At 53.7% G+C, this 21,083-nt stretch overlaps 1 protein-coding gene across 1 annotated transcript in view; it reads left to right on the forward strand.

Moving 5' to 3' along the window:
- Positions 1 to 1,003: 1,003 nt before the first annotated feature.
- Positions 1,004 to 21,083, forward strand: part of CCND2 (cyclin D2) — a 28,837-nt gene continuing 8,757 nt past the window's right edge. Inside the window, exons 1-4 of the mRNA XM_028533359.2 lie at positions 1,004 to 1,482; positions 3,275 to 3,490; positions 6,041 to 6,200; positions 14,945 to 15,093. Coding sequence (XP_028389160.1) covers positions 1,288 to 1,482; positions 3,275 to 3,490; positions 6,041 to 6,200; positions 14,945 to 15,093 — 720 coding nt within the window. The 5' untranslated portion in view covers positions 1,004 to 1,287. The remainder of the gene's footprint in view (positions 1,483 to 3,274; positions 3,491 to 6,040; positions 6,201 to 14,944; positions 15,094 to 21,083) is intronic.

Raw genomic sequence — 21,083 nt, forward strand, 5'->3', positions numbered from 1 at the left:
GCCTCAGAGAAAAGGAACGGGTGGCGTTCGCGCAGGGAGAGAGAGGGGGAGCCAAACCTAATCCCTCCCTCGCCACCCCTCCCCTCCCCCTCCCGGGCTATTTCCTAGAAAGCTGTATCAGTGTGGCCACGCTGGGCCCAGACACCTCGGGCGGCTTGTCAGCAGATGCAGGGGCAAGGAAGCGGGCTTTTCCTGCGTGGCCGCCGGCCGGCAGGAACTGCTGACAGCCCTGCCCCCGGCCTGCGGCAGCTCCGCGCGCCCCGCCAGGTCTCCCTGTGGCGCCCCCCAAGACCTGGACGGTTTCAGCCCGCCCAGGGACACATTCTACCACGTCGGAGAAGCCGCCTCCTCCCTCCTATCACCCTCCCCTTCCTCTCCTGCCTCCTCGCACACTCCGTGCGTTGGGGGGGGGGGGGGCGTGGGTGCTGGGAGGACGTTTTCTAGTCCCTTTAACTGGGCTTTGAGACTTCGAAATGGTCAGGAACATAAATTTCAGGACGCAGCTTTTATCTCTGGGTATGCGAGGTGGCAATTCTCTAAAATCGCACTCCTTATTTCTCGCTTAAGGGTTCTATTTCTAAGTGGAGACCGCCCCCATCTCCAAGTAAAATGCCCGTCAGCCCCGGACCTTCAGTACACGAGCGGGAGTAACAGGATGAGTTTTGCAGAAGCCCATGTTGGAGGGTCGTATTCTGCTATGAAGCATCCACACAGTGTGCGAAATTAAAGGGAATAAATAGGAATTGGCGTTTTTTGTGGGTTCCCCTATCCGGGGCCCCTGGCATGCAGGGCTGGATGGAGGGAGAGGGCCTCGGAGAGCAAGGGGAGGGATGGGGGTGGGGAGCGGGACCGCGTTTGAAGTTAGGTCGGGCCAGCTGCTGTTCTCCTTAATAACAAGAGGGGAAAGAGGGAGGGAGGGAGGGAGGGAGAGAGAGACTGAAAGGAGGAGGGGAGGGACGTGAGAGGAGGGAAGGGGAGGAGGAACCAGAGAGGGGAGCGCGGCTAGAGGGAGGAGAGTTTGCGTCACTGCCTCGCAGAGCTGAAGAGGAGAGCGAGCTGGGGAGAGCTAGGCTATTTGGAGGGGAGGGTAGGCAGAGTCAGCGGACCCCGCGGCTCTCCTCTCCCACCGCCCATCTCTTTCCTCACTGCTTCCCTTCTCTGCCCTTCACTTTGCCCCGAAAGCCCCAATTAGCCAAAGGAAGGGTAAGGGGAACCCTTTCCCCTCCCCCCTCCAAAAAACTTTTCCAGTTCGAAGAAAGCAGGGGACTGGGTGGGCACCCGCTGGCCATGGAGCTGCTGTGCTGCGAGATGGACCGTGTCCGCAGGGCCGTGCCCGACGGCAACCTGCTCCACGACGACCGCGTTCTGCAGAACTTGCTCACCATCGAGGAGCGCTACCTTCCCCAGTGCTCCTACTTCAAATGCGTGCAGAAGGACATCCAGCCCTACATGCGCAGGATGGTGGCCACCTGGATGCTGGAGGTAGGTCCTCGGGCGGACGCTCTGTCTGTTCCCACCCGCTTTCTCGCCCCCGCCTGCGACGTAGGGACCCTAAAGCTGGGAGAGGGACAGCCACCGCGAGCGCCTCCCTTTTCCTGTGTTCGAGGTTACCTCCGCGCCCTTTGGCGAGACGCGTGGCTTTATTTCTGTTCCTTGGAGGACCCAAGATTAACTGGGGGAGGGGGAGGGGGAGGAAGGAGGAAAATCTGGGAGAAACGAGGCTGTCCTGGGGCGGGGGTGGGGGAGCATCCCGCGCGCGCGTGCTTGCATGTGGCTGCTTCTTCCTACCCCCATTCGGACCTGTCCTTTGCGGAGCCGTGGCAGCTTTCCACGTTGTGAAGAAGAGAGTAGGACCATGCAATCGGGACCCAGAAAAAATAAAAAAGCAGCCCCCCTAAAGGCCAGAGCAACGTTCGTCCTAGCCCCAGGTCCCCGCATGTGGTCGCGACTCCGCGTTGGCACTTAAGGGGGGAGGGGGAGGGAGTGGGGCGAAGGAGAGGAATGGGGAATTTGGGAGCCCCGGAAGTCTCACTGAAGAAAACGTGTGTTTTCGGGGAACCCAAAAGAAGCAATTCTTTACCCTTGCTCCAAATCTTTGCCGGGAGTAAGCCGTGTGCCCACGTATGCACAGCTCTGGACCTGCCGTGTTTTCGCCATGTTGCTTTGCAAAACTCTGGTTGGAAAGGCGAGAACGCATCGCCGCTGCCCTCGCACCCCGTTATCGCCGCCACGCCACCTCTCCTCGCGCCCTCTCCCCCGGCCCCCATTTCACCGCGGTTACTTACAGTTTGGCTCGCCAGTTTCCTCCGTGCGGAGATTTGGGTGGGGTAGGAAGGGGAGGAGGAGGTGTGTGTTGGGGGATATCGGGGCACCCCTAAAGGAGAGATCAGGGTCCCCCTGCCCCTCTGCGGCGGCTCCCAGGTCCTCGTCTCCCCCCCAGCTCGTCCCCGAGCCCCCTAGTTTCTGCCCTTGTGGGCCGCAGCCGGACACTCCCGCCGCGGCTCTCACCCCTTCGAGTTTCCCCTCGGGATCTAAAGCCCCAGGGGTCGAGGAGCAGACCTTTCTGGCGCCCAAAACCTCCGTTTCGGGAAGCCGGGGGCCTCTTGGGGGTTTTCACGCCAAAAGGGCTTTTCTAGGATATTTCCTCGATTTTTAATTATTTTTTGAAACCGTCCCCCCCCTGCTCCGACTGCAGCCGCCGCGGCTGCGGCGCTCTTCCTCCTCCCCGCCCTCCCCCTCCCGTCCCCGCCGCTCCCCACCCAGCCCCCGGATAGCGGCGCCTGGGCCGCGGGGACCCCCCGCGACAATTTTTCCAATTGTCGGGAATGATAGAGGAGGGTCTGGGGGTCCGGCCGGGACCAAGAAGAAGACCCCCGGAGCCTCCAGAATATTTTTATTGATTTTTTGAAAAGATGACGAAATCCAAAAAAGAGAGTGAGTGAGTTAGAGTGAGCGGAGAAGTGAGGAGCCAAAGGGAGCGGAGGCGCGGGGCTGCGCGTTTCGCTGCCTCCCCGTTTCGAATCTTTAATTCACCGTTCTCTCTCTCTCTCTCTTTTTTTTTTTTTAGGCTTCTGGGGATACCCCAGCACGGATAGGCTATTTAGATTCACCCCAATTTCCTTATCTTTATTATTCTTTTCACATAGTCTACTCCCCTCCCCCATCCACAAAAAATTAAATATTTTTTGTAATTCCCACACGTTATGCTTTTTCATGTTTTCTCTTCCTGATGTTATTTTCAACCCCCTCCCTACCACTCTTTCCCACGTCGCAGGTCTGTGAGGAGCAAAAGTGTGAGGAGGAGGTCTTCCCTTTGGCCATGAATTACCTGGACCGCTTCTTGGCTGGGGTCCCGACTCCTAAGACCCACCTTCAGCTCCTGGGTGCTGTCTGCATGTTCCTGGCCTCCAAGCTGAAGGAGACCATCCCTCTGACGGCAGAGAAGTTGTGCATTTACACCGACAACTCCATCAAGCCTCAGGAGCTCCTGGTAACCACTGTCCCCTTTCTCCTCCTTCCAGCTCTCTCCTTGCCTCTTATGCTTCTACCCACAGCTCTCCAAACAAATTCTTAGGAGGAAGAATAATCACCCATCACCGGAATGTTCACTTGTGGGAGATATTTCTCTTCATGAGAGATTTGTGTGTGTGTGTGTGTGTGTGTGTGTGTTCCCATGTGTGGGACACTGAAATCCTGAGGCAACGTGCACGAAGAAGATCCTAGGGCGACGTGTCCTGCTGAGATTCATCTGCAGTGGTGTGTGTGTGTGCGTGTGTGCTTGCACACACGCACGCACACATATGAGGGAGGCATGGAACACCATGGTAATACTTTAATAAAATTCCAAGTTTTTAACCATTGTTTTTTCGATCCGAGAAAACAGCTCAACTTCCCACGGGAGGCAGTGTGTTCACGCGATGGCGATGTGTTGTGTGTGTCCCCCGAGGGCCTGGAGTTCAGAGGCCGTGCCTCATCGAAGTACCCATAAAGTCTCAAGATACTTGCACATAGTAGCTGTTTACTGAATATCAACTCGCGGACTTTTGAGCAGTCAAAATGCGGCCCTCATCAGAGGAATCCGAGGCATGGGTTTCTCCCTCCACTGGGGCTGTGACCCCTACGACCACAGGGCTCCTGTCTTGACTGGTTTTCTGCCAGCCAGCCTATTCCCCACCCAATCTAACTCTTTTTCCCTCCAGCTGCGCACTTAAGACATACATGTGGCGATAGTGGACTGGAAAAGCAGCCCTCCTTCAGTGGTCTGCACACCTTTCTCAACACTGTTTAGAAAAAGGGCCCCCTCATAACCCCTTCCCCCTCCTCACTGGCAAGGCCTGCACAAAGTCCACAGAGCGCACTGGCTGCTAGCACTGAGGTCTTTGTGAGATGCCTTTCTTTCTGGGGCTGTGCTGCCATCTAGTGGCAGACATGTGCAAGGGTGGGGGAGGAATTGCCGAGAATGTAGAGGGGCCTGAATGACTTCACCTTTGAACCGCTGCCAGATTTCAGCTGCTTCTGGTTTGGTCGGAGAGGCCCAGAAAGGTGCTTTCTTCTGGGAGATCTGCTTCCTTTAATAATGGTACAAGATGAGTGGTTTTTACTCACACTCTCCAGTGAGACAGGGAGGGCTGAAATTTCAAGACGTCCCAGAAGACACGGGTTGTTTAGTAGCCTACCAGGTATTTTGTTTTACCCCAACACTGCACAAAGCCAAGGCAGACTTTAAAGTGGGTAAAGAAAAAATTGTTAAAATTGGCAACCAGTCTGTTTTTCTCACGGGAGACTGGGAACACTAATCTTCCATGTGGCTGATTTGTTTCCACGTGATGGTGGACTGAGTTGTTCTTCAGGACACCCCAGTTTTTCCAGGGTCAACCAGGTGCATTTATACTGCTCCAAACAAATATGCCTTTTCGTCCCATTTCTTTATCCCAGAAGTGTGTGGAGGAGTCCTTGCATTGTACAGCTGAGAGAGCTGAGCCCGAGGAAGCGAACTAGCCCAGGCCCACAGCCAGTGGGTGCTGGGGAGCAGCCTGGGGCTCTGGGCCCTGGCCCAGCACAGGGGAGGGAGTTCATGAGCTGAGGGCGTGGGGGGCAGAGTGCATAGCAAGCTGGGTTCTCTGCCTGTCGTGTTCCTAAAGATGACCAGGCGATAGGCCTATTTTCCCTTAAGTTACACATTTTCAAGGTGTTCTTTTTGGCTTGTTTCTATTTGGACACAATTTCCCAGAAGTATCTCCATAAGGGAGAACAGCAAGGCATTTTACTGTTGACGAAAGGCCCCAGGAAGGCAAGTTTTGTTTTTCCCCCTCAGCATTTGCACTGAGAGATTCTGCAACCCTGGACAAGCACCTTTAGGTGCACAGTAGGGTTGCTCATGGCCGTCCCGGTCCTTCAGTCACGGCAGCAAAGGCCTTTGGAACACGGAGGTAAAAGGGTCCTCCGTGGCTGAGGATCGCAGCCCCAACGCTTGCACATGTACGTGTTGGGGGGAAAGTTTTAGCAGCAGAGGAAAATGGCACTTTTTTGGCACCAACTACAAGCAAGCTAATTGGTTGCCAAGGATTTGGGCCAAGGAGCCTTATTTTGAGCTTTATCTGTGTGCATGATTTTTCCATGAGGATTAAAAAGACTTAATCCAGTGATGGAGACATATACAATAAATTACTCCCCAAGGGCCACAGTGACCTTGGCAGCATCATACTGTAGGTTCAACTTTCTGGGCCCGGGGGCAAAAGCATCGCATGGGAGTCAGAGTTGGGTGGGGGCAGGGCAGCTGGAGGGAAAGAAACAGAAGAAAGTAGAGTCTTGGCAGCTGCTACCTGGGCTTTCATTATTTCCAGTGGAGCCTGACATTTGAAGCACGAGAAGAGCCATCAGCAACTTCAAAGCTTTAGGGGCGCTTTGACAAATGGGCAGCCTTACAATCTAGCAGCGTCCTAACGAGCATCATTAAAACTCTGGATCCCAGCTTGCCAGTTGCCCCAACACCAGGTCAGCCCGTGAGTTTTATGCTCCTCTCTCCTCTCTTCCCCACCAGGAGTGGGAGCTGGTTGTGCTGGGGAAGTTGAAGTGGAACCTGGCGGCGGTCACTCCTCATGACTTCATCGAGCCCATCCTGCGCAGGCTGCCCCAGCCCAGTGAGAAGCTGCCCCTGATCCGCAAGCATGCACAGACCTTCATTGCTCTGTGTGCCACCGGTAGGCACAGGCTGGGGAAGGGGTGGTTTGAAGAGCCCCTGTAAGCCCTTTGGCGGGGTGTGGTCAAGGGGAGGCCCACCAGGCTTGGGGACTAGTTGGAGGGGTGGTCCTGAGTAGCCTAGAGTCCAAGGTTTCATTCTTGGGCTGTTCTTTTCTTCATGTGAGCTGGCATACTTTCATTCTCTACTAAACTCATAAATGCTTTATGAGGACAGGTGTGGTAAGGGAAAAAAAACTGCCTGTTAAAATATTCTTTATGGTGTCTAAAGTGCTCTTTGAAGATTATATATACTGTTCTCGGGTTGCGTTTAAATCTTTAATCTTTTGAGGAAAAGAGTGGCTTGGAGATAAGCCCAAGAGGAAATTTGGGGGTGGGGGCAAATACAGGTAGGTGAAAGGAACACTGTCAAGATAAATACATTGCCTGCCCTGAGAAGTGGTAAGGGAGGCCAAAGGAATTCTCTCGACTCTTGGGCATTTGTGGCCTCCTGGCTGTTCCCTCTGCCGGGTGGGGGAGTGAACCTGGTCGGCTTTCAGCAAGGACTCACTTTCTGAGCGCTGAGTTTTGATGACCTCCCCCGTGTGCTGCTGTTTTGACTTCGGTTGCAGCTTTAATACAGCAGTGGCTTTTTCATGTGAAAACCTTTCCACCCACCACGTTGATTCCACAATTGATACATAGTGCTTACTGGCCCATTTGCTCTGCATTTTCCTAATAAACTAAAGGCAGCATGGTTTGATACTGTCTCAAAATGAACCCTGGCCAGTGTCTAACATTTTCTTTTCGTTAGTGGCCATGGGGGAGAACCTGGGACTTGAATCATTCAGGGGAAGGACGTCAGGAACTAATATTTTCACAGTCAGAAATAGTAGGGAAAGATCTGATAGATGTTTTGCCAGGAGGGGAGTTCTGCTCAAGTTTGCCAAGAGCAGTACGAATTGTATGGGTGGGGACTCTGGGGGGTTAACTTCCTCAGTACAGTGTTACCTGTTGCTCCTGAGTGTGCACCGATGTTTGTGCAAATGCAGTGGTGTATATGCTGGGTGTTCACAGACAATAGGTCAGGCTTTGCTACTTATTGGGCAACCTTGGACAAGCTGCTTAACCTCTCTGAACCTCGATTTCTTCATGCTGGTAGACTCACGATTCCATACCTTTTTAGAGTGGTTAGGAACATGCAAATCAGAGGCGGATATGCAGGAGGTACTTCGTAAACCGAGGAGGAACGTGTGGGGCAGTGTGCTGGGGCACTAACGGTGAGAATGCCAGCCTGTCTGATTTTCACTGTCCCAGCTGAGAGGGATGTGATTCTTTTCCCAGCTGCCCTCCTCCAGTTCCAGTGGGAACTCTGTGCTCTGTCTTCACTGGCCTGAACGGAGGGTTCCGTGCCACCCACATTTGATTCCAGGGCTCAGGGTTCCTTTCACTGGCCTTCTTCGGTCCTCCCAGGTCCAGACCAGGCCTCGTGGGGGTGTGCACCCTGTGCCCCGTTGGCAGACAGCCAGCTGCCCCCCTGCAGCCCAGGGGCCATTCTTCAGGCCCCGGGGACCCTTGCTGCTTTCAGACAGTGGTCGTCCTCCTGCTTCCTCCCTTCTCCTGTGTGTCCTGGCCCCTGGAGGTCAGGTCTCCTTGACCTGTCACTTCGACCCACAGGCCCGGCTGTGCCTTTCCTCCCCCGTGCCATAATTCACTGGGCAGGGGGCAGGGATCAACCAGTCCTTTTCCCTCTGGCCCTGGGACAGCTGACCCTGACTCTCAGTTCCTCCATTGCCCAGCTGTTGATAGCCAGAGCTCTGCTTTGACCTTGTCTCCTGAATGACAGATCTTTTGGGTTCTGTCCACCCATTTTCCTCTATCTTCTCTGATCTCTGATTGGTTTAGGTTTGGTGGGCGGAATAACCCAGGCGTGGGCAGCTGCCCAGGTTCTGTAAAGGCCCGTTCTCCAAAATTGGGGATCCCATCCCCCATTTCTGGCCGCCTTACCCAGATCTTTGGGGTGGCTGCCAACTTTGGGGCCAGAGTAGGGAGCCTGGGATTCAGGGACTGAGGACAGAAGTCTGAGGGGAGGCAGAGGAAGTCATGAAGATTGCCTTTCAGGAGCCTTGAGCTGGCTTTGGGTGGGGGATGGGGATGGACAGGAGAAAGAATACCTCTCACCAAATGGAAAACCACGTGCCAAGCATCAAACCCCAGGTTTGGGACCAGTCAGTGCGGAGGGAGTTTCTCAGAAGTGTCCCGAGTCTGGAAAGGATGTTCCTGTCCCTTTCCCTGGTCTGCCCACCGTTGGTATGAATGGGTGGGTCCTACAGAATCCCCACTGTGCGGAGGTTTACACGGCGGATGGACAGTACAGAAGCCAAGGGCTGCTTTCCTTGGAGGCAGCCCCCTCTAGTCCGATGAGACTCCACATTCTGGGTCAGAGTGTGGTGGATGGGGCGTGCCTAGGACCGGCTGGTAAGTAGCAGGCAGAGTCACTGAGAACCACAGGTGGGTGACACTGAGCTCCTCCGGCCTGCTGCTTATATGTCACATCTCTCCCCCGATCCTGGGCCTTCTGCCACGGAGCTGAAGAAGCACCTGCTTCTTCTGAGGCCCACCGGGGTCTGGAGGAGGGGGCAACCTCACTCAGGCTGTGCGGCTTGTTTAAGGCAGAAGCTGGTTGTGAAAGAGCTGGCAGTGGCTGTGCAGTCTGCGGAGAGCGTGTGTGTGTGAAAGGGGAACAGAGAGCCGAGCTGGGGAGCACTGAGAGGCCTCGGGAAGGGTGGCGGAAAGTCAGCCTTCCTTCTTGGGGCTGAAGGGCAAGATGGTGGCAAGACAGAGAGGTGTGCCCTCCTTCCCTTCCCTGCTCAGCCCGAAGTGGCCTCTGGAGGACAGATTGCCTCTACCTGCCTGGCAGTTCCCTGTGCAGTGGAGGCAGTGGGGTGAGGCCGAGGCCTTCGCAGCTAGTAGCTTCCAACATTCCCTTTCCCACAGTTTTGATTCTGGGCAAGCAGGACTGAGCCTCAGCATCCTCCTGCTTGCAGCTCTCATGGTGGAGCCCCCGGGTCTGCGAGCAAGGAAGGTTTGCACTCCTGCATTGGGAGGTTTCTCTCTCTCTTTTTAAGAAAACCCTCACTGAAGGACATGTGTATTGGTTTTTAGAGAGAGGAGAAGGGAGAGACAGGGAGAGAAATGTCGGTGTGAGAGAATAACATCCATCTGCTGCCTCCCGTACGCGCCCGGATGAGGATCGGGCTGCAACCTTTCGGCCTATGGGACGACGCTCCAACCAGCTGAGGCCGCCCGGCCGGGGCGGGAGATTTCTTGAGGCATGAAATCATGCTCAGAGATGATTCCAGTTAAGTCTAGAAGAGCCAGTGGCATTGAGTTTGATGTTGGTGGGGGGGGGGTGGGGAGGTAGATGCTTAACCTCCCTACATAGGCCACCCCACACCTCCTCAAGATGAGCCGCCAGGCTATTTGTGCCAACACAGGAGAGCCCCTCCCCAGGCTCCCTCCTCAGGGCCTGAGACCCCGTGACAGTGGTGACTGTGTGCTCTCCCGGACCTCCTGGATTTACCCAAAGGAGTGTCGTGACTTTGCACCACCAGGTACAATTATAGCGCGACAGTGGAGGCCCAGACAGGGTCAGTGACTTGGCCTCTGATCCAGAAAGGGAGGCTTGCCTTCCTGGTTGCCAGGAAGGAAGAATTGAAACTGCCTTTCCAGCTGCGAGCCTGTAGCAGCCTCCATGGCCGAAAGGTCGTGGGGCTGAGGGGAAGTGGCCTGTTGAACTGGGAAGAACCCAGAGTCTTGGTTCTGTAAGTGACCCCTGTGTGGACAGGCAGTGTAATGTGGGCTATCTCACTTCCCATTTGGCTGTCAGATGAATGAGAGCAGGCTGCTTGCCATTCTCCAGCCTCTCCCTCCCCTCTTCCTCACACGGAGGACTTTGGAGGCCTTGGGAGTTACATCGGCATTCGTTAGTCATGGCATCCCTGCCCCACAAGGACAGGGTGTGCTATTCTGGGGGTGGCAGGCGAGGTGTGTTCTGCCAGCGTCATTGGTTGGCTGGGGAGCAACCTGGGTTCTGGCCTTTCAAACTTCCACCCGACTGCAGGTTGGAGGAGCAGGTAGAGACAGATAAATGCCTGAATGGGTCAATTCTCTTTTCTTAGGCCCTTCAGCCTCTCGCCCTCTAGTGGTGAACAAAAGCAAAGCAATCGTTCTTGTACTTCAAGGACTTGGCCACCAGGGTCAAAACCATCTGTGCTAAATTTACCTGCAAGGCCATGGAATCTATGGTTTTAAACCTGTTTAGCTCATAACTCTTGCTTCAGTGAAACCTTAGCAAGAAATCCAAATGCCAAGCCGACAAACATGTGCACGTCTCACTGCCTTGCCCCGATGGAGAGTCCCAGTGGACCCGAGGACGTCCTGTGTGCCCTTGGCTGGTGAGACCACTTGTACAGGTCGCACAGCTTGCTGGTGCTGTCTGTGGCTGGGACTAGTGCCCACCCCTTTCACCCTGGAGCCAGGGCTCGCTCTTCTGGGCTTTTCTTCCACCCCTGATAGGAAAGAGGACCCTGTGTTCCCCAGTGGGATGTGGGAGGTGACCATGAGGAGCATTTGCCTTCTGGTAAGTTATAAAGAGCACTGGGTCCAGAGTCCGAAAGTCCTGGCCTTAACCCCAGGCCCAGCATTAGGCATTAGACAAGTCAGTTAACCTCTCAAGATTTCATCGATTCACTGGTATCAATGAAGGAAATGTCTCACAGTAGATGAGTTTTACATTGTTATTAACATTTCACTATCCCTGCCACGTGGATGAGCAAGCAGACGGCGTCACAGCTGCCTGTGTTGCCATGGAGCTGGGCTCCCCTCAGGTGCGCCCCTTGCCCCCACCCACCTCACTAGCACGGGGGAGGTTGTGCCAGAGGCAGAGGCCTCTCATGTGTGGGCATCATTCCTTGGCTTTGGGTGGAGTGTACCTGAATGAGCATGGGCTGTACTGGGAGAGAGTTGCCACCTTTTGTCTTTCATTTATTGTATGCCTGCGACCTCTTTCTGTTCCCCTGTGGGGCCTCAGCTGTTCCTGCTGCTGACAAACCAGCACGGGTCGCTGGGGACTTGATGAGGTCACTTCTGGGCTCCATCCACCAGTGGGCACCATAGATTCTCCAGGCAGCGCAGAGCCTGTGTCTTCTCGGCCTGGGTGGGCGTGGCCTGCGCTCATCGGCACCGGCCTGCAGTCCAGGATATGGGTGCCCTCCTCCTTGCTCCTGCTGAACAGACTCATCAGCAGTCAGAGCTGCCCATCACAACCCCACCGGGGGTCCCAGGGGTAAGGACAATGGTGGTGAGGACGATGATGGCGTGGCATCGGCTGACAGGTTGCTTACCATGAGCCAGGCTCTGTGCTTTTACGTGGATTATTTTAGTTAGTCTCCGGACCAACCCTGTGAGGTGGGTATAATTATTATCCTAATTTGCAGGTGAGAAATTGGAGGCTCAGAGAGATCAGCTAATGTGCCCGTCTTCACACAGCTTTAGGATATTAGCCTCCACGCATCCCCCCTTCTGGGTCTTAGAGCTCCTTGGCTCTGCTGCCCAAATCCTACCCATCTCCTTGGAGAATCCTCCTAAGTGTGTCCAGTGCTTTGATCCACTGCAGCGCCTCCTTTCTTTGAGAAGTTACGCGTGTGTACACCTAGTCATTTGGAATGCACCATGCCGTGACATATTACTGTGTTTTAATATGCTGGGGGAACCATCCACGTTGCCTGCAACAGGGAGGAACATGTTGTAATAACTCAATCAGAATGGGTCACTGGCCAGTCCATTGCTTCTTACTCTACTTCAGGAGGAGGAGGGATCTCGGGAGTCACAGACACCTTACCTTTCCAGGTAGGCAGCTGAGGGTGAAGACAGAGCCTCACTCTGAGCATGTTTTCTGTGCTAAGATACAGCTTCTTAGAATTTTTGACCAAGAGACTTACAGATTTTTTACTTGTTAAAAAGTAAAACAACACTAAAAGAAAATTGACATTTTATTTCCCCAACCTAATGGTAGCAACTTCATATACGTTTTCTGTGATTACTCCTAGCTCAGCTCTATGCATGTGTATATATGCATTTATATATTTATAAAAAGTTTGTGGTATTAGCACCCATGCATGTTTTTTTGCACCCCCCCCCCCCTTAAGTGGATATCATGAGTTTCTCAGTCCAGTTACATAGCCAAAGTTTTAAGGTTTCCAGGAATGGCTGAACGGATTAGGTAGAACCTTGAATGGTTGAGCGTGGGGGTTGGCTATCTAGAGCTATTGCAATGACACGACCCTTCAGATGTTACAATCCTGTGTTTTTCTCTGCTGTACCCCTACTAGCAGAGGGGCGTGTCTATGAGGTGGTCCTGGGGGCAGCCTCTGAGGCCATGCCAAACAAGATGCCTGGTGACTGCTGGCTGGTAGAACCCATACTGTGGTCCATTGCCCCTTCCCTGCTTTTCTCCTTGGGAGCTGTTCTTATTCCAGATACTTGAATTAAAAAAGCAAATGAGAGCTGGAAGGTGCCTGGGAGGTTAACTAGCCTAAGGTCTTTAAACTTTTTGACCTAAACAATAAAGGGACGAAGACATTTTATAACACAACTCAGGAGACACAAATATATCAGACTGTTACAAAGTGTCTCAAAATGGTATTTACTCTTACTACATGCACTACTTCCTGATACTTTCTATCCTATTCTGATCCATTAAACAACAACCAAAAATGCTGGCATGCCTCACTAATGAATTTCAAGACCTGCTCATGAGTTGAAACTGGAGGTTAGAAGAAAGGCTGATTTTAACCTCACCCTGAATTAGACAGGTGGGATTCCAGGGGCTGAGTGAGCAAGTGACTGGTTCAAGGTCCCACGGTCTGCACCTGGCTTCTTAGTGCCCACATCGCCTCCTGTCTGATGAAGCAGGCCAGCTGGGCAGCTGCTCCAGGCTCCAGAGGACACTGGTCTGCAGCCATAAAGAGTGGCAGTGGAGCAGTGGCTGGCCTGGCATCTAGCAGCTCCTCACGCCCAGGGAGGACTCTGCCCAGTCTGTGCTAACCTGAGCTGTCAGCAGGCAGCCATCTTCACGTTCATAGTGCTCCCCGATTCTGGGGATAGAGGACAGTACCACTAGGATGCTACCTCCGTGTTTTCCTAGCAAAACAAGAAGCCACTGTAGTCCTGAGCAACTCCAATGCCTGCTGCACCCCAGGACCACCTATATATACCTCCTGGCTTCCAGATGTTAATTAATTTGCCATAAATAGGAGTTAGTTTTGCGTGCAGAGGAACGAGAACGATAGGTACACGTGAGGTGTACATCTCAGTCTGAGGCCTGAGTGAAGGAGGGGAGGGAGGGGAAGAAAGGCCAGGGATACCCTCCTTCCCTTCCCAGCCAGATGCTCCCACCCAGGCCTCTGTGGGCCCAGGGCCATGGGCTGGCTTCCTCCTCTGTATTATGAATGTCACAGGGGGAAGCTAATGAGGTTACTGGGCAGAGAAACACTCCTGTGACCCCATGTGGAAGAGACCTACAGCAGAGCGGGAGGCGGGGGGCTTGGCTTTGTCAGCATCCGTGGGGATGGAGACGCACTGGAGGAGCTGGTGGGCAGCAGGGCTTTGGGCAGAACACCATAGTGTATGTCCCTCAAGAGGTGGAAATGGTGAGTGGGCTAAGGAAAGAAGGCCAAGGAGAAAGACAGACTGTCAGGCGGCCAAGCCTGCTACGTTCATGGGACTCGGCAGGGTCAGGAAGGAGGTGTGTGCGCGTCAGCAATTGTCATGCCCCTAAGAACACCACTGACTTGTGCTGGACAGTGTGGTCACTGGAAAAAGTGCTTCTGTGGACGGTGTTGCAATCTGGCATTGTATGGGAAGAAGAGGAAATGCTAGTTTGAACTGTTTGAGAAGGTTCAACCTAATGTTTATGCTATAAGTTGAAGTGCAACCCATGTCTTCCCTCTACACACCCCCACCCCACTTCCACCTGGAGCAAATTCACTGGAGTGGAGCTCACACTAGAGGTAGCCCATTGGGCAAGATTCACTCCACTCCGGGACTGTTACTAGAAGGAGTGAGCAGACTAATCTCTTTAACACATCAACACGAGGCAGGCGGACGGGTCGTTTTGGATGGTCAGAAGTGTCGGGTTTCTCCTCCACAACATTAGTGTGATAATTGTGTGCACCTCTGTGGCTGCTGTGTGGACTGTGTCCCCTCAATGGACAGAGCAGGGGCGACCTTGGTCACCAGCTCCTTTTGAGGAGTACTCAGAGGAAACAGAGCTGTGTAGGCTCCCCAGCTGAGCCTTCTGCACAAGAGCACCCTCTGTGTTCGCTTTTGTAGAATGGGAGTAGAGGGGGTTGGGGCTCCACAGATTTACCCTTATTTTGCACTTCTTTAGCAGATTACTTTTTTCCCCCAGCAAGAAAATGGGATCCTCGCGCCATAAAATCTAAACCAACTTAGGCATCTGATGAGGGTGCAGCGGTTGATCCCGAGTGATATTCCTGTGTACTCTCCTCGGGTGCCGAGGGTTGGAGAATGAAGGAAGGGCGACCTGTGCAGGGAAGTCTCAGGGGAGGTAGGGTCTGTAGTGTTGGGGTCACTTGTGCAGCTGACCCACCCCATTCTGTTGCTGAGCACCTTCAGGCTGGGGAGCTCCTGGATCCCAGCCCTTCCTGTGCATGCCCTGACCTTCCGCCTCTTGTTTTCGCAGATTTCAAGTTTGCCATGTACCCACCGTCGATGATTGCGACTGGAAGCGTGGGGGCTGCCATCTGTGGGCTGCAGCAGGATGAGGAAGTGAGCTCGCTCACCGGCGATGCCCTGGTGGAGCTGCTGGCCAAGATCACCAACACCGACGTGGTAGGTGGTGGCCACCTTCTCGGTGGTGGCCATGTCTCCTTTCTCGGCTCAGGGAAGGAGACGGTTTGTTTGATGATGTGTCAGAGGTATTTTTGTTGTTGCTGGTTTCTGTTATCTAAGATTCACGTCCAAGGAAGTACAAACTCCAGCAGGTGAGGTCTCCTCTGAAGGTTTTGATAACCTGTGTGCCATTCATGGAGCAAAGAACTTAGCAGACCGATGCAAGGGGGAGGGCAGGCCGGTTACTCACTCTCTTTCATAACGCCCAAAGCATGGGCTTCCTAGTAGATCTGCATTGTCGCTTCCTTTCCGTGTGTGTGTGTGTGTGTGTGTGTGTGCGCGCGCGCGCGCGTGCGTGGGGCTGCCTGTGCTCCACAGTGTGGAGCTCTTGTGTCTGCTCGCACAAGGGCCGGAAGACACAGGGAGCAGAAGGGGCAGAGATCTGCTGTCCTGGAGGGGGTGGACATGCAAGAGTCCCCCCTCCCCCCACATGAGCATGGTGTCAGTCTTGACTGACCCCTCAACCCCGCCTGCCTCTCACTTCCCTTTTTTTCAACGTGGTAATGGATTGGAAAGCACTGCGAAAAGAATACAGTGCCGTGCAAATGGAAGGAACTATTATTAGATGTAGCTTTTTCCATGCTGAGTGCCCTGTGGAAGTCCCAGAAGCTGTACTCGGGTTGTCAGAGTTGGAAACTCCTTACCAGAAGAAAGGTTCTGAGACAGATCAGGGTCAAGTGAAACTCTTCTTCAGCCTCAGAAGACTGCAGTCCTCAGAAGGCCCAAGCCAGGGTGGTTCTGAGAGGTCGGGAGGTGAGAGCACGGAGGTAGCCAGCCTGGGAGGAGGCAGGGCCGGGGTGCTGGGGGCAGTGGCAGAGCTGGGACTAGAACCTGGAAGCTCTGATGGGGGTCTGGGAACTTTGCACTCACTCTTGCTGCAGCTCTGGGATCTTTTTGTTTGAAAAAGCCCTTTGGTTTAAAGGCACCTTGAGAGTGAAGTATCAGCTCCGAGGCCCTTGTGAGTCACCATGGCGAGGCTCAGGAATGCAGGGGAGCTTTGTGATGGCCCCTCTGGGTGTTCCAGAGGGATTCTGAATGTCATGCCGTGGGAATATATCGAGTTAGGGATAATGTGGTTGACAGGCCCGTGGCCCGTGCCTCCACCAGGGACACTGAGCAGAGGGTTAAACCTCAGAGACCCTAAGGCTGCTGCTTTCTCACCCACCCACTTTGGCATTTCTGGACGCCTCCAGGAGGCGACGCGGGGAGGTGTTGAGGGTGTGCTAGAGCAAACCTGGGCCCTCCTCTGAGGTGGTTCTCTGATAGGCTTTTAAAATGCAGGCTCCAAAACGCAGGCTTCAGACCGTGGTTTCCCAAATACAGATGGAAATGACTCCTCCTGTGCAGCTTCAGGTGAAGAAGGCTTTTTGAATCCTCTGGAGACAAACCTTGGACAGAACTTAATGGTCGTAGAAATGGTGCTCTTCCTCGCTCTTCTGAACATGTCCCATTACAGCTGCCTTGCAACGAGGACTCCCAACCCGCTTAGGACAAGCCCTCCCTCGATCCCCCAGAGACAAAAATGTCAGGGACAAGAGTTTGACCCCCAGGCACTGTCACCTTGTCCAGATACTTCCACACCTCACCTGCCGCCCCACCTGGTGGGTGTCCAGCCTTCTCCCATCCCTCTCTTTGCCACCCCTTACTGGTTTCAAATGGACAGAGGTCACTGTCGGGGTGCCACCGAGGCTCTCAGGCTACGCTCGCATTTCAGGACTGCAGACCAGGCTCTCATGTCCTTTCCGGCACGAGGTAGCCAGTCCACTCAAGTTGGCTGCAGACTGGGTGAAATGCACACCACCCCTCAGAGTTCCATAAATCCCAGCTGTTAACCAGGGGTGCGTGGGCATGCCTCCTTCTCAGGGTGGGCCTGGGGTCGAACACTTTAATATTAAAAAACAAGCATGCACCTAGTAGAATCTAAAATTTATGCCATTTTTTCCAGAGAACAATTCAAGCCCTCAGGAAGCTCCAAGCTTACCTCTGCTCACTCTCTTGCTGGGAAAGTTCTTAGTGGAAAGGCGTGAGCAGCCTTGGGCCAGGCAGTCAGTGTGTGTCTCACTTCCGGGGCCGAGTCCCCTCCCACCCGTCAGCCTGTGTTCTCTGAAGCTGAAGCGCGGCGGCTCAGAGTGAAGGAGTGTGTAGGGGCCAGAAGTTAGAATGCCTTAGCTTTTGGTGGGAGGTGAGTTTTCCTCCCTGAGCTCTGTTACCATTTTGTGAGTTAAGAAGTGGTGGGTTTCATTCACGCACTTACTCCCCACTCACTTCTGGAAGGGTTTGTCAAGGCCCGCTTGCTGCAGGCTGCTGTGTGGTGAGCAGGGCACGGGCCTGAGGTCCCACGGTGGAAGTTGGGGCATGTAGGGTGGCTGGTGCATGGAAAGTAAAAGATGAGGTTCCTGCCTTCAAGGAACTTAGCAACAACAGTATGGATGGAGAATCAGGAGTGAAGTATGTAAAACCCTCCCAAATGCACATCACAAATGAGTAGATGGCAAATAATGTGTTAGGAACCACGCATACAGTAGGAAATCAACTCAGGAAGGTGCTCACCGGGCCGAATGTGAAACGCAGGCTTCCCAGCTGCCTAAGCCGGACAGAAAATGCCCTTGGAGTGGAGAGACAGCCTGTGGCAGGAAAGTGCAACAGCATCACTCAGCCTTAAAAAGAAGCGGAGTTCTGACACAAGCTACAGCGTGGATGAATCTTGAAAACATGCTGAGTGAAATAAGGCAGACACAGACAACTATTTTATAATTCCGCTTAATATGAGCTTTCCAGAGTAGTCATATTCATACAGACAGAAGGCAGACTATAGGTGACCAGGCCGTGGTGCGGGGAGGTGCTGGTGACGGGTGTGGGGGTTCGGTTTGGGCTGACCACAGAGTGCACCGCGGGGTGGGGGGGGGGGCCGTGCTGGCTCGGCAGACTGAATGGCCTTGGTGCCAGTGCACACTGAAAAGTGATTAAGGCGGTAAATTCTTACATTACCCATATTTTGTCACACAAAACACAGATGTACAAGTACACATGCACACAGTGTCCTTGGGCCCCGCTGTGAAAGGCCCACAGGTCTGCACGGAGCTCTCCCACTGGGAAGTCGGGCACTCGGGACTGCACTTTGCCCCCTGGTTCTGGGCACTGAATAGGAGTCGGGGGGAGCCAGCATCGTACCCTGGAATCCCGCAGCTCTCTGCCTGCCTCAGGCACCTTGTCATTTGTGCTCTCTTCAAGCTCAAAGTCTTCACTATGCAGGGATTGCCAGGGATCAAACTGTTGAAAAGGGGGTCCCCTTGATTGGTTTGAGACAGCCAGATGAGCTTCTATGGCTCCCCGGCCCGCCGCAGAAAGCTTTGATAGGAGGGACCCATGCAGCTCTGAGAAAGTTGGTCTTTGTTGCTCCCTCTGGTTGCCAAAATAAACCGGAACGCTTCATTCCAAACAGAAAGCTGAGTGAGAAGCCTGACAGTTTTACAGGGAATAAAAGTCTCAGAGGGTGGTATATTTTAAGTACTTTTTCCTTCCACTCATAAGTGTTGCTAAAAACAGGCACCAGCCAGAGACACGGTCTGGCTTTTGGGGGAACCTCTACTGGACTTCCGTTGCCAAGGGTAAGTGTGGGAGGAGGGATCAGCTCTCCCGGTCCCCTTGAACCTTTCCGTGCTTCCCCAGGCAGAGTCAGGGTTCCTCTTCCGTCCCCCGGGCACTCCACTCACGCCCTGTGCCAGCGTTTATCTCGCTCTCCACTTGCCTGTGGAACGTCTTGAACGAGACCCAGCGATCACTCGGCTCTTTCTCCAGCGCCCCTGGCAGAGACGTTGGGGAGCATGGTTGAAGACCGGGAGGGAAGGAGGGGAGGAAGGAGGGAGCAGAACAGAGGGTGGGCACGGGGGTGCAAGTGTGTTTCTCATCCTTTGGTCTCTCCAGGTATTTTCGAAAGCTATGTTATTTCTTAACGTTAATTATAGGTCAGGGTCCTTGGAAACATTTATCTGACTTTATCTTAAAGCAGGTCATTTAATTTTCACATGACGTGATTTTACTGACTCACTAATGAAAAAGCAGAACTGAGACTGACAGGCTGTGATGACGTCGTGAAATCATTGGAAGACATTTAACAGAGACACAGACTTTCGTCACCTGGGCATTATATCTGTCCTCTTCCACCTAGGTTACATCAGAGCTCTCTGTGTCCCATTCTGAATGTTGCCCAGAGAAGGTCCTGAGCGATCCCTTCCTCGGGGTCACCTGGCAAGTTACGACCCTGGTTGTCAGCGAGCTGTTGCAACAGCTCGCAGTGAAGTGGAAGAAGTGTCTCTTGGCTGCATTGTTCCTGGGGCCCCTAGCATTGTGTGTTGGCCCCCCTTACCTAGAAGCCCCAACAGCTCACAGCACAGCTTATCCTAAAGGCCAGCCTTACTGAGACTGTCCCCTGTGGACCGTGCAGGGCCTGTGGGCCGTCCAAGGCCTGTGGGCCGTACAGGGCCTATGGTCAAGAACCCTGTGAAGAGTTACTGGAAGGGAAGCTGTGGGGGTTGTGGGGGGAGTGGGTAGAACTGGAGGCTGATACTTTCCTCGCTTGCCTTATTTTTTCTGTGGGCCTCATTTGGTATGCAAGGAAATAAGCCAAACAGCCTGTGAAGAAAGGAAGAATGAGATAGTTTCCTAAGTTGTCTCTGCCTGAGTTGGCTGCGGGTCTGGGGCTCATTCAGCTCTTTGTCCCCCTGTTGAGTGCAGTGCGTGTGTGGTGACAATGGAGTGATGCAGTTACACTGAGGGCTAATGGTAGGAGTTCCGTCGGCCCATTCATGGAGGCAGAGGAGGGTGCAGGGCGCGGAGCTGGAGCCAGCAAGCAGAGGAAGTCAGGGGCCCGTGTAACGAGCTGGAGATCACAAACACGGCTGTCAGGGCTCCGGGGCCGGGGGTTCGGGCAAGGAGGGGCCTATCATCATCGAGGTTGGAGGCTTGCCCGACCTCCAGCGCTGTGGAGTGCCACCTGTCCAGGCTGACAGACGAGCATTATGGCTCTCCTTTTAATCAGCTTAATTTGGGGCATCGTAACACAATGGCTGGTGCTTTCGGAGGCTGATGGAAAGCAGAGGTCTCAGAGCCGCTACACTTTACATGCATGTAGCATCTCTTCATTGGGAATGCTGTAAGTTTTTTCCAGTCACTTGGACTAGGTCTCCTCCTTTCTTGGAGATTCTCAGGCCCACATGTCTTGGAGCTGAGAAGAAAAAGAGGTACATAGGGAAAAGAGTGCTGAAACTGGGAGACTTGCCTCTCTAAGGCCAGCCTTAGCTTTTAACTAGTAACTGGGGGGCAAGCCAGGCTTCAGTTTGTAGCTTAATAAGGGCATTTTGCTGTCACATCTCCAAAAGCCCCTTGGACTCCCAAAGTCTCAGATTCTGTAATCATCTGTGTATGTTGTCTTATAATTCTGTCTTTTGGAAATACTTTATCCCACTCTTGTCAGCTTTGCCTCCTTTCCCCTTCAGGGTCTTCACCTGGGCCCCTCTCCTATTGCCTCCTCTCACCTTGACTTCCTAGCATAAGCAGCTCTGACAGATGGGAGGCGGGGCTCCTCTGTCCTCCAGGTCACTGCCTGCCCCACCGCAGTCCCAGGCGCTGCGGTTGGGAAATGGGGAGCTCCTCAGGCAGGAAGGGGATGCTGAGTGCAGTTGGCAGACTGGAACAGCACCACCATTTCTCCTTCCGCCTGCTCCTTGCAAGTTCAGGGAGGGAGTGAGCACTGTCTGCAGGGAGGGGAGGCTGCTGATGCTGGTATCTCTCTCCACCATCTGAGAGCAGGACGTGGGACACCATTCACACAAGACAGGCTTTTGCCCAAGAGCAAGAGATTTGTACAGCTGAAACTTGAGCTGATAATGGCCAAGCCATTGTGAAGAGTTGGAACCTACAGAGGCAGAGAC

This window comes from Phyllostomus discolor, chromosome 2 (genome assembly GCF_004126475.2).
Source record: "Phyllostomus discolor isolate MPI-MPIP mPhyDis1 chromosome 2, mPhyDis1.pri.v3, whole genome shotgun sequence".
NCBI classification, from domain to species: Eukaryota; Metazoa; Chordata; class Mammalia; order Chiroptera; family Phyllostomidae; genus Phyllostomus; species Phyllostomus discolor.